Source organism: Ictalurus punctatus, chromosome 26 (assembly GCF_001660625.3).
Source record: "Ictalurus punctatus breed USDA103 chromosome 26, Coco_2.0, whole genome shotgun sequence".
NCBI lineage: Eukaryota > Metazoa > Chordata > Actinopteri > Siluriformes > Ictaluridae > Ictalurus > Ictalurus punctatus.
In genome coordinates, this window is record NC_030441.2 from 13,785,384 (window position 1) to 13,798,536 (window position 13,153).

Consider the following 13,153-nt stretch of genomic DNA (forward strand, 5'->3'; position numbering starts at 1 on the left):
TCCCACTGGTGCCACTATAAGAGGGGTCACTGAAGAGCACTGTGTGCAATGTAGGAAACCGTAAAACAATGCAAAATAAATCTTGTTACATTAAAACATGTTACTTATAAAAATTTATACCATTCAGATTGGGTGTTTCATGTAAATTGCACAGGGTAGAGTAGATCCCCTACCTTTAGTTAATGTGAATGGCAACTTCATAATGTTATGAAATTATCAAAGTTTCTTAGCAAAATTCTCTTTTTTTAAACTTAGATAATGTATTTATTCAGTAAAGGCTGTTTATTGCTGGATATAGATTATGCATTTGCTTATAAAAGGATTTTGTTAGGTTTAAGGTTTCACTGTGTGTTGCAAAAATCAAAAGATATTTTGATGCTGAAACCAGCAAACAAGAAATGCTAATTATTTTAAGTCAGACCACGTAATTGTAGTTAGTTAAATTTATCAAATGGATTTAAAACTCCTTTTAATATCATTAATTGTACTGTACTCACCTTGTTCCTATCTTTGATATGACATAAGATATCGTATGAAGAATGTGGTAGATAGTAGCCTACATTGGCTTTGAGCATGGCATTCATTACATTTGAAATCAGTTGTATTACAATCATTTGAACAATTCTCAATTCATCATTTAGCACACTTTAGAACATTTCATTAACATTTTAATAATTAACAATTTGTCCTTTACAAAAGGATGTATTAATGTATTTTGCTGTCAGCCATAAAAATGAAACAAAAATGATCCCAGGATATCATGCATTTATTACAAAATCATTATATCAATAACCATTAACAAAAGTTATTGATGATGGTAATAAATGGTGAATAAATGGTACTGAATAACAAACATCATGACTGATTGTGCTTTCTTAGCTCAGGCTGTTTCCATAGTCTGAACTGTCTCGTGCAGTAGCTCCAGATCCAGACGAACCACATTCTCTGTCAAAACTGGGGTGGTACCTGGCTTATACTTATACTTGTCCTTTCTAAAAAGAAAGAGAAATACATACATGCAGACAGAGAGAAAGTTTTTACTCAAATCCATCAAATTTTAGAGACTGTTGTATGTGAAATTCCCATGAGATCAGCAGTTTCTAGAACACTCAAACCACCCCATCTTGCACCAACAACCATGTCACAGAGATCACACATTTTCCCCCATTCTGATGTTTGATGTGAACATTAACTGAAGCTCTTGACCTGTATCTTCATGATTTTATGTATTGTGCTTCCGCCACATGATTGGCTGATTACATATCTGCATGTGCAGGTGTATAGGTGTTCCTAATAAAGTTTGTGTGTGTGTGTGTTTGTACACACACACACACACACACACACACACACACACACACACACACACACACACACACACACACATCCGAGTATACCAAAGCTTTTACATTTACACTAATTTGACAATTAGAAGCCTATTTCATCTTTTAATTTTATTTTTTCTGCTTACCTACTATTGCATCAAAATATTTGGCTCCTAAATAGTCATGTAAATTTGGTATTGAAAATAAGCTAAGACTAAGACTAAGCTAAATGACTGCCAAGCCCTAAATGTTAAAGATAATAACTACTGGAGAACTTTTTATACATACAAAAAAATGTTTAAGTGGGAATTTATTCATCTCACCTTGTGTCTTTGTATTCAGACTCCTGATAAGGTCTGATGTAATCAACCCCTTGTCTGGTGATCACACACAGGTCTGTATTGTGACCTGAACCAAGATCACTCATGATGCCCGAATGGATCGCATCACACACCAATGCCTTAGCCTCATCTAGCTGGATGACAGAATGAACATGCAAAAAAATATATACAGTCAGGTCCATAAATATTTTAACATTGACAAAGTTATTTATGTTATATTATCATATCACAGCAAACCGGCAATCCATTTCACAGGATGCACCACCAACTACAAACATGGCTGAAGAGGACTACACTTCCCACACACACACACACACACACACATTCACCTTCTCCAGAATTCTAATTCTGTTGCTAATCTCATACTAACTCATATAAGAGACTGTTCAAACACCAGGACTTTGTGAGGTATTATGTTCAGCAGCCTAGTCTCTGTCGTATGTCCAAGCGTTATTTTGTGTTTGCTTATCTGACCTTTGACCTTTGTTTACTCTTTTGACCTCGATCCTCTGCCCTGTCTAGTTTGCCTGATCGCCTGACCTCTGCATGTCTTTGACTATTGATTTCTGCCTAATCCTTGGACTTAGTTTGATTAAACTGCCGTACCTGCACTTGCTTCCGTCTCAGCCTCCATTTCGTGACATATATTAGCTGTCTACCGCATTAAAAGGTATAGGGTTAATTTCAAGTGTGGCATTTACATTTGGAATCTGCTGCTGTTAACTCCCAATATAAAGTCCAAAGACCCATCACTGCTAGTAAAGCAAGCCAATATTCAACTGAAAATTCAAAACAAATCCATCACATAGATAGCAAAAACAGTAGGTGTGGCAAAATAAACTATTTGGTGCATCCTTAAAAAGTAAGAACACACTGGTGAGCTCAGGAACACCAAAAGGCCCAGAAGACAATGGAAAACAACTGTGGTGGATAACAAAAATTCTTTCTCTATGAAGAAAAACTCCTTCACAACAGCTGGCCTGTTTAAGTCAACAATCAATTAAGAGCTAGATTAGAATTCAAGACCAGATTAGAGTTTGCCAAAAATATCTAAAAATCCCATACAGTTCTGGAACAACACCCTATAGACAGATGAGACAAATATCAACTTGCACCAGAATGATGGGAAGAGAAGAGAAGGAAAGAGAACTGCTCATGATCTGAAGCATACCACCTCATCTTATGGTGTAGACATGTATGGCTGCCAATGGAACCTGTTCCCTTGTATTTACTGATGATGTAATGGCTGACATAACAGCAGGATGAAATTTTAACTGTGCAGGTCTATATTACCTGCTCAGATTCAGTCAGATTTTTCAAAACTCATTTGATGGTGCTTGACAGTGCAGATGGCAATGTCCTGAGGCATACTTCAAAAGCAACCCATTTTTTTAAGGCAAATAAGTGGAATGTTGGGCAATGGCCAAGTCAATCACCTGACTAAAGGCAAAACCGAATGCAAAATGTCCCAGGAGCAGCCCTGACTTCAACCCCACTGAACACCTTTGGGATGAACTAGAACACTGAATGCACCCCAGGCCTCCTCACTGTGTCTGACCTCACTAACAGTGTCTGACCTCACTAACACTCTTGTGGCTGAAAGGGCAAATCCCCATAGTCATGTTCCAAAATCTCATGGAAAGCCTTCTCAGAAGAGTGTATGTTTTTTGCAACAACAAATGTGAATGGGATTAAATCTGGAATGGGATGTCCAACAAGCATGTATGAGTGTTATGGTCATGTGTCCACAAACCTTTGGCCAAATAGTGTAGGTCCATAAATATTTGGACATTGACAAACTTATTGTTATTTTAGCTATCTACCAAGTCCATCAGTTCAGAGGTGTTACTGTTCAAAAGCTTCTTCAAAACAAACAGCTACCTCCATATTGGCTTTAAATCTGTCCTCCAGGATACCCATAGCAGCTAAATTGCCAGATCCTGAAAAAAAACATTGGTATATTTAGTACAAGAGCAATATAATGTACATTTCCATGTGGTGAATATCACATGCTTACCCATTGCAAGATATGGAAGCTTGTCCAAGCTCCCATAGGGCCCCACTGTGTAGAGATGATTCCCTGTGAAGTCGACCCCTCCTAGAATTAAATTTGCCCCAATCATACCTCGATATCTGGAATATAACAGGCAGATGATGAACAATTAAATGGCAACATGAAAACTTGAACCTAATTACAGTTTCAGGAGAAGACCTTTACCAGTGGTAAACAATAAATGATGCACTGCTGAAGCTCTCTCAAAGAAAAGCTACTGTACAAAAAAATACAAATCTCATCACTAACACAAACACACATGGTCATGCCCACCTGAAGAGCATATCCTGTAGTATGTGAGCTGCCATGGTGACTCTGGGGTTCCTCTCGCTATTCAAGGAGAAAATGGCGAGGTTGGAAGAGAGCAATTCTGTAGTTTTAAATGTGTCTGCTGCTGTCCCTGCTCCGCAACAACTAAAACACATAAGAAAACTATGAATACACAAATGCATTACAGTCAGCATTTTTGTGCCATTATCTTACCATAATAGTATAATGTTTAACGAATTAAAAAAATTTTGCTGTATAAAGAATGTGATTTTTTAAATTAGTATGTTGATACTGTTTAACTGAATGAGGTTGACACAACGGTACAGTGGGTAGCATTGATGCCACACAGCTCCAGGGTCTCTGGTTCTGGATCCTGAGCTCAGTTTACTGTCTGTGTGGTGTTTCACATGTCCCTGTGTCTGAGGGGCTTTCCTACTGGTTCTCTATTTCTCTCCCAAAAACATGCCAATAGGTGGAGTGGCTATGCTAAATTGCCCTCAAGTTCTGAATGAGTGCATGAATGTGTATGCATGATGCTGTGATGGACTGCATCTGTGGGATAGACCCCAGATTGATTGCATCCCAACCAGGATAAAAATGAATGAATTAATTAATTAATTAATTTTGACTTACTATATGTTTGGAGCAATGTAGTGAATTTTTTCACACATTTTGTCAGCAACTACTTCGCTGGAGGTAGCCCTTGTGTCAGCTCCCAGGACCACACCATCCTACAAACACACACACATACGCACGCAGGCACGCGCGCGACGCACCATGTTTTTGTCAGATAAGGTTTGTAACAGGATACTTTTGATACTAGATCATTAAGATGGCATACTATTTGGACAGATTCCCTCTATTTACCTTAAACACCACTCCTGCGATGGTTGTGCCAGTCTTGACAGGTTTGGGCGTCTTACTTTTCCCCTCACCCAGAGCATTCTCCAATAAAACATTTCTGAATGACAAGACAAGGAAATACATCAGGACAAAGCACAGAATTATTTAAAGAAGCCTGTTTATCCATTTATCCATGAATAAGGTTTTCATCATTCCACCAAATCTTATTTTAGTTTATCAGTGTAGTCCTAAACTAATCGGTCTTATTTCGTTTTAAAACATGATGTTATATTGAATCACGGAACAGAAGTACTTTACTTTCGTTTTTGATAAACGTTGATGCACTTCAAAAAACAAAACCCTGAACGCGCTTTTCATACACTAATACTATCAAAGGGAAAGACTTAAGTTTGACCATACCTTGTCGAATTCTCGAAATTAAAGCCTGATACAGGTGCTTCAAAGACGTGAAACTGTGCCATATCCACGGGAAACTTTGCAGCTTGATGTGTTCATATGGAGGCTGGTTTTGTGATGCAGTTACATGTCCGTGGCCGGAGATGGCGCTGTAAACTTCTGTGCTGTGTTGCCAGATCCTCTTTTTTTAGAGGACTTCCTGCTGCATGGAGTTTAGAAACTGGGAGTTTGGCGTACATTAATTCTATTAATATTATACAAATTTTTATAGCTTTTTAAAAGCAGGCTTAACTAGCAATAGGAGGGACAAGTCTACCAGCATGTATAAACTACTATAACACATGCATGTACTGTCCCTGCTGAAAAAAACAATAGAAACTATCACAAAAAATTCTAATGATTCACACTACAAATACCATTACAAACCATCAGCTAACCATTTAAACCATTATTGATCCTTTATGGTATCTACTACACATAACATGCCACCATCAGAAGGTAACAAATTACCAATAGAGACTCACAGGGGCCATTACAGTTTCCATAAAACTAATACAATTCCCATTATAACCATTAAAACCATTGTAAATTCTATGAGGGTTTCTATTACTTTTGTCAGCAGGGGTGATTATGATTAAAATGTAATGCATGTACTAGATAAGCAGACAGATACAATACAAGTGCATGTTGTATTAAAAGAAACTAATGCAAACATTACCAGAAGGACTGGAGTATGCAACTTGAAAACCAGGAATGGACAAACTAGGATGATTCATTAAAAAAAAAAAGAAAGAAAGAAAAAAAAGGCAAACAGTACAATGTCCTCTTGGCTGGGAACCAGGTATATTATGGTTTATTGTAGTTAGAAAATGATAGATAGATGAAAACTGAAAAGAAAATGGAAAATGTACAGGAACTATGAAACATATTTGTGTCATTAAGTTGACTCATCAGTTGCTAGGCAGATCTGACATGGACAGGTTTGGCTCAGGCTTTGAGTAGAAAGGCAAAGTGTATCGCCTCCCCATGGTGAAAGTTGAAAATAATTTAAAATGTAGAACTCGCGCACATACACACACACACACACACACACACACACACACAATCCTTACGTGGGAGAATAATAAAACGCACATAAAATGTTAGTTCAGTTTTAGGTCCCGTCCTGTCGTGGGAGCAGCTAATATTTGGCATTGTATGGAAAACTGGAAAACCTCTGAGAAAATGAAATTGAAAGTAAAGTGCAGGGAAAGACTGGGGAATACCTTTATTTAGACCTGATCTATCTGCGGAAATACATGCCGGATAAACATCGATTTAGTTATAAACACGAGTGCTTTGAATCTGAGGCGCCATTGAATTAATAACGACACTTCAGCGGTTCATACACAGGCTACATTATGTCCAAACTTTTGGTGGCTGCTCTTGCTGTGTTCTCGGATTTGGTCATGGTCTATGTGCTGGACTTGGTAGGCACACACTTGAGAGGTGAAGTGAGGAGTTTGGATGGTGGAGCTGACTTGGTGAGGCAGTGGACTGAGGCTGTGCTGAGATGCTCATTGCTCTGCTCAGTCTTCTACTGGAGTGATGTGAGAGGGCAGCTGATGAAGAGATGGGTCATGGCCCACTGTTTTATCACTCCTGTGTATGAAACAGGTCGCTTAACTCTGTTGGGTATCTGGCCGCTGGAGAAGTTTGCAATGTGGCTGGTCGGCAGTGTGGCTGCTGCTTTGGGATGCCTGTTTTGGGAGACACTCTTGCCAGAGTCTAATGGGGAAAGCAGCAGCAAAGAGAAGAAGCAGAAAGCTCGAGTGCTCTTCATGAGAGTGATCCGCTTCTACAGACCTGACTACCTGTTCTTAATCACGGCGTCTGTCTTTCTAGCCCTAGCTGTCCTTTGTAAGTAATATTGTGAATCATTTTCAGTGATGTTTGAATGAAGTGCCCATGCTCAGGTGAGATGTTCTTGTGTTTGCAGGTGAGATGTTTATTCCACTGTACACAGGAAAGTTGATCGATATCCTGCAGACCAAGTACAGCTGGGATACATTTCTTTCAACAATAATATTATTGACGTTTTTCTCTTTTGGAAGGTCAGTAAATTACATGATATTGTGGATTCTTACAGTATGTGTTAGCGTTTAGAGTGAGCAACATTGGTCCTAGAACTAGCATATCCAAACTAGTGCTATATTCCAATGACAGGCTACTCTGTTACTAGAATGAAGATTATTGTATTAATAGACCTAAATATTTTCTATCTATCTTCAGTTCTTTCAGTGCAGGCTGTCGAGGAGGCCTCTTCACGTGTGCTATTGGCAGCTTTATTTGCAGAGTGAAGCATCGATTCTTCAGCTGCTTGCTTAAACAGGACATTGGCTTCTTTGAGACTACAAAGACAGGTAGACGTTTATGTATTCCCATCATGGTTTAGCATGCTAACCCACAAGTATTATTTTTTTTATTATCCTACTTAGTTATGTGAAATGGCCACAATAAGAATATAACTATTGGTACGCTTGCTGCTTCCCTGACTGTTTTTGGAGAATCACATTGCTTTTTATTTACCTACATTTGTTCACCAGGTGACATCACATGCAGACTGTCCACAGACACCAATCTCATGGCCGAAGCTGTAGCCCTAAATGTGAACGTCCTTCTGCGAACCTTGATTAAGACCCTGGGGATGCTGTACCTGATGTTTAACCTCTCCTGGAAGCTCACTGTACTGACGCTGATGGAGACGCCTTTAACTGGCCTTCTACAGAACATCTATGACACACATTACCAGGTACTGACCAAATAGTCTGGAAACCTACACATAGACATTACTTGTAAAGTGTGGACCAATTTCCCAACAAATTGAAGCTCTCATTAGTGTCCCACGTGGTTGTTAGCACTGGTACTATTTATAACTGACTTTTGGAAATGCAAGAACGGGCTGCACCTCTTCCCAAGCAAGCTTTTACTTTTTCCAGGGAGGGATTTTTACAGAGCATATAGTTATTTAAAATATAATCCTGTGTTCCACAAAACAGTTTAGTAGCAATTAAAATGTGAATAATGTTAAGACATTGTACACCGTACCTTATTTCATCATAATTTTCCCCACTTGTGATTCCAATAGAGTCTCTCAAAGAAGGTGCAGGACTCCATAGCAAGGGCAAATGATGCTGCGGGAGAGGCTGTGTCAGGCATAAGGACAGTAAAGAGCTTTAACGCAAAGCAGAGTGAGAAGGGTCGCTATGATGAACGGCTGATGGACACACATAATATAAAGACTCAGCGGGACACAGTCAGAGCAGTGTACCTGCTGGTGAGAAGGGTGAGTATACAGACCCTGTTGCAGGGTCACATTCCTGATGAGTTTGTAGAGTCCAAACTAAATCACAATAAACATTTAAATTTGTACAATTTTTATGCTACTCACATAGTTTTCATGAAACCTCAGTATATCAGCAGACTATTATACAAATTAGTGAGCAATGGTAATATGACAATATATTTTTGTGACATAATCCTCTCTTCTTTCCCTTGCTAAATATATTTACATGTGAAATGTATTTCTATATATGTGTGTGTGTGCTTCTGTGTGTTGGTCGCAGCTCATAGAGTTGGGAGTGAAGGTGGCTATGTTATACTATGGTCGCCTGTTTATAACGTATGGACAGATGACCACAGGAAATCTGGTCTCATTCATCCTCTACCATTCAGATCTCGCGGACAACATTAGGGTATGTGCACCTTGTAAATAAAAAATGTTTAAAAACACTGAATTCGGAACCTAAAACCTTAAAGAATAATTGCTTTATCCCTTTCAGACTTTGATTTACATATTTGGAGACATGTTGAACTCTGTGGGTGCTGCTGGGAAGGTATTTGAGTACCTGGACCGCAAGCCTGAAGTGAGCACAGATGGGACCCTGGAGCCAGAGGAATTGAAAGGACACATCAGCTTCCAGAACATCACATTCTCATATCCAACACGTCCTGACCGCAATGTGCTGAAGGTGCTTATTACAACATGACCATAACATGCTGCATGAGCTTACTGGCTGTTAATTAGTCAAGAGCTGACAACTAAATTTGCAATCCTACAATTCTATAACAGCATTTCCTATAACAGCATGCCCAGTTGCATTTTATTCCTTACTTATGACGTGCAACTCACTTAAAATCATTATTTCTGCCTGTTCCGGCAGCATTTTTCATAAATTTCCACTATCTATCATGTCATAAACATGACAAGTACAATGAATAATGCATTAAGCACATTTTAGGGTGTCTCTGTGTTTGATTCAGGACTTCAGTTTGGAGCTGAAGCCCGGTAAAATGACTGCCCTGGTGGGGATTTCCGGTGGTGGGAAAAGCACTTGTGTCAGTCTGCTACAGAGATTTTACCAGCCTCAGCATGGACATGTCCTACTAGATGGACAGCCTCTGCAGAACTACCAGCACAAATACCTGCACAGCAAGGTAATGCCAGACATTTATTATAACATGCTGGCAACATATTCTTAATATTTCAATATTAGCTGTGGAGTTTGAAAAAATGTCTAGCAATCCGTCATAAAATCTGTACATTTCGTTTCGTTTTCAGTAGACCAATGCAATATTAGTAATATCTATATAGATAGTAGCATTGTGCATAGTAAGTAAGTAAGTAATAAATAAATAAGTAAGTAGATAGTCAGATAGATACAACCCCAATTCCAAAAAAGTTGGGACGCTGTGTAAAATGTAAATAAAAACAGAATACAATGATTTGCAAATCTCATAAACCCAACTGTTATTCACAATAGAACATAGAAAACAAATCAGATGTTTAAACAGAGTAAGTGTACCATTTTAAGAAAAGAATAAGGTAATTTTGAATTTGATGGCTGCAACATGTCTCAAAAAAGTTGACGGGGCAACAAAAGGCTGGAAAAGTAAGGGTTACTAAAAAGAAACAGCTGTAGGAACATTTTGCGACTAATTAGATTAATTGGTAACAGGTCAGTAACATGATTGGGTATAAAAAGAGTATCTTAGAGAGGCAAAGATGGGATGGAATCTCTATGGAAGCATATGTTGCACTAAAACCTGTATATACCTTTCAGCATTGAGGATGCCTTTCCAGATATGCAAGCTTCCCATTCCATAGACATTAATTCACCTCCATACTATCAGAGATGCAAGCTTTTGAACTGAGCGCTGATTAAAAGCCAAATGGTCCCTCTCCTCTTTAGTCCTCTTTAGTTTAGAGGATGTGGTGCCCATGGTTTCCCAAAAGAATTTCAAATTTCGATTCGTCTGACCACAGAACAGTCTTCCACTTTGCCTCGGTCCATTTTATATGAGCTTTGGCCCAAAGAATACGGCAGTGTTTCTGGATTCTGTTCACATATGGCTTCTTCGTTGCACAATAGAGCTTTAACCAGCATTTCTGGATGGCACGGTGAACTGTGTTCATAGACACTGAGTTGTAGAAGTGTTTCTGAGCCCATGCAGTGATTTTCATTAACAAATCATACCTGTTTTTAATGAAGTGCTCCCCTAAGGGCCCGAAGATCACCAGCATGCAATATTGATTTTCACCCTTGTCCCTTGCACACAGCGATTTCTCCAGATTCTCTGAATCTTTTGATGATATTATGTACTGTAGATGATGAGATATTTATAGTTTTTGCTATTTTATGTTGAGGAACATTATTCTGAAATTGTTCCACAAATTGTAGACGCAGTTTTTCGCAGATTGGTGAACCTCTACCCATCTTTACTTCTGAAAGACTCTGCCTCTCTAAGATACTCTTTTTTTATATATACCCAATCATGTTACTGACCTGTTGCCAATTAACTTGCACCTGTTTTTTTTTAATAACACTTACTTTAACTTTTTTGCCCCATCCCAAATTTTTTGAGACATGTTGCGGCCATCAAATTCAAAACTGCTGTATTCTTTTCTTAAAATGGTACATTTACTTAGTTTGAACATTTCATATGTTTCCTGTGTTCTATTATGAGTAACATATGGGTTTATGAGATTTGCAAATCATTGCATTCTTTTTTATTTACATTTTACACAGCGTCCCAACTTTTTTGGAATTGGGGTTGTAGATGTTAGCAATACTTCAACAATAACTCAATTCAATAATTGATCAATAATTCGCTTCAATAGTTTAACACAGTTACATAATATTTATGTTAATCACATTAATTACATTTATAATTATTTTTTGCAGATTGTTGCAGTGGGCCAGGAGCCTGTTCTCTTCTCAGGTACCATAAGGGACAATATTGCTTACGGATTGTTGGACTGTTCAATCAAGAGAATTGAGGACGCAGCACGCAAAGCCAATGCACATGAATTCATCTGCCAGTTACCAAAAGGTTATGACACAGGTATGATACAATAGAATGATGTTTAATTGTAGTCATGACCATATGAATTGAATTACGACTTATACATACAGTATGACAGAAGGTGTAAATGATGACCACTGAAAAATAAGATTCCTTACTAAATTATTTCTCAGATGTAGGAGAACGAGGAAGTCTTCTTGGGAGCAGTCAGAAGCAGCGCATTGCGATTGCCAGAGCTCTAATCAGACAGCCACAGGTTATATTACTGGATGAGATCACAAGCTTTCTGGATCCTAAAAGTGAACAAACGGTACACATGCACACATACTGCATACACACATAAATACAGACTGCATCCAGAATAACTCTGTAACAAGCTTTAAAATGTTTACTCAGGTCCAACAAGCTCTGGCCAACTGCCCCAACCAGACTTTACTGGTGATTGCACACAGACTGAAGACCATTGATAAGGCGGACCAGATTGTTGTGATTGATCAGGGGGTGATTGTGGAGCAAGGCAGTCACCAGGAACTTATGGAGAAGGAGGGATATTACTACAAAATGAAAGAAAAACTCTTTACTGAAAATAACAGTAACAGTTAATGTGAAAAAAAGACCTGCAAGTCTAATCTTAAAAATTGGAGGTGTTGATCAGTATACAGTATAACCGTAATCACATTGTAATTGATGCTTTTGGCATTCGGGATTGTTTCAGACGTTTACTGAGCTACACTGTGATCTTACTTGGTCAATATACTGTACAAAAAGTACATTTGCATGTGTTAAAAGTTGTAAATAATGGTAATAAATTAAATATTTTGATGGAGTTAGATTTATTTATATGAATGGGCAATATTGGAGAAAGCAAAACACAGCAGAAATACACCAGATTTGTTCATTTTCGGGAAGTGGGATATTTGTCGTTTTTTTATTAGGTAAAAGAAATGAAGTGTTTTAATTAACTGTTTACCATTTATTAGTAGTGACAGCATTAAAATCTCTGCTTTCATTATAAAATCACATCATGGTGTGTTATGGAGTTTTATATTGGTTCTGCAATTTGTAGAAGCTACTTGTCTCTCATAAATCACTGTTATAGCTGCACCTTAGCTGGTCAATCTCTTCTCCCACTTGAAATTTCTTCAATAATTTCACATTCATATGAAAGTTTCATTTTATTCAGTTGTATTTGATGGGGTTTTTTTTTCACCTGTCCTCAATATTTCTTTCTACCCTATTAGAGTGTGCGCTAGGCAATGAACACAAGTCACTCTGACATTTCTACAATGAATAAATATCACATTTGCTAGTGTTTCTTTTTCCTTATATTCCTCTTAATTTGTCTACTTGGAACACTCTCTGATAGGGAAACGCTTTGTTGCAAGGTTCTACAAAGAACATTTAAAGGTTCCTTCAGAGGCTATAGATGTTCGTGTGTGTGTGGGTAATTTTAGTTCTCCAATACACAAAATATCAGATTTCTGCCCTCTGCTGGTCAAAATCAGTTTGCTCTGTTTCAACTGAATATACAGGAAATACAGTGCCCCAGAATTATTGCCACC

At 38.2% G+C, this 13,153-nt stretch overlaps 2 protein-coding genes across 2 annotated transcripts; one reads left to right on the forward strand and one right to left on the reverse strand.

Annotated features, from left to right (window-relative positions):
* Nucleotides 1-748: 748 nt before the first annotated feature.
* On the reverse strand, nucleotides 749-5,406 carry psmb13a (proteasome 20S subunit beta 13a). The gene is made up of 8 exons (XM_017457176.3): nucleotides 5,250-5,406; nucleotides 4,854-4,947; nucleotides 4,620-4,717; nucleotides 3,990-4,130; nucleotides 3,681-3,796; nucleotides 3,545-3,603; nucleotides 1,646-1,797; nucleotides 749-992 (listed from the first exon to the last, which is right to left on the reverse strand). The coding sequence occupies exons 1-8, from the start codon at nucleotides 5,309-5,311 to the stop codon at nucleotides 881-883; spliced, it is 834 nt and encodes a 277-aa protein (XP_017312665.1). The 5' UTR covers nucleotides 5,312-5,406; the 3' UTR covers nucleotides 749-880.
* An 892-nt stretch (nucleotides 5,407-6,298) lies between these two features.
* Nucleotides 6,299-12,611, forward strand: LOC108258488 (antigen peptide transporter 2). Its single transcript, XM_017457161.3, has 11 exons — nucleotides 6,299-7,145; nucleotides 7,225-7,339; nucleotides 7,518-7,648; nucleotides 7,832-8,037; nucleotides 8,374-8,571; nucleotides 8,852-8,980; nucleotides 9,068-9,256; nucleotides 9,549-9,722; nucleotides 11,471-11,630; nucleotides 11,765-11,901; nucleotides 11,988-12,611. Exons 1-11 carry the CDS (start codon nucleotides 6,647-6,649, stop codon nucleotides 12,192-12,194), a joined length of 2,145 nt encoding a protein of 714 aa, XP_017312650.1. The 5' UTR covers nucleotides 6,299-6,646; the 3' UTR covers nucleotides 12,195-12,611.
* The last annotated feature ends 542 nt before the right edge of the window (nucleotides 12,612-13,153 follow it).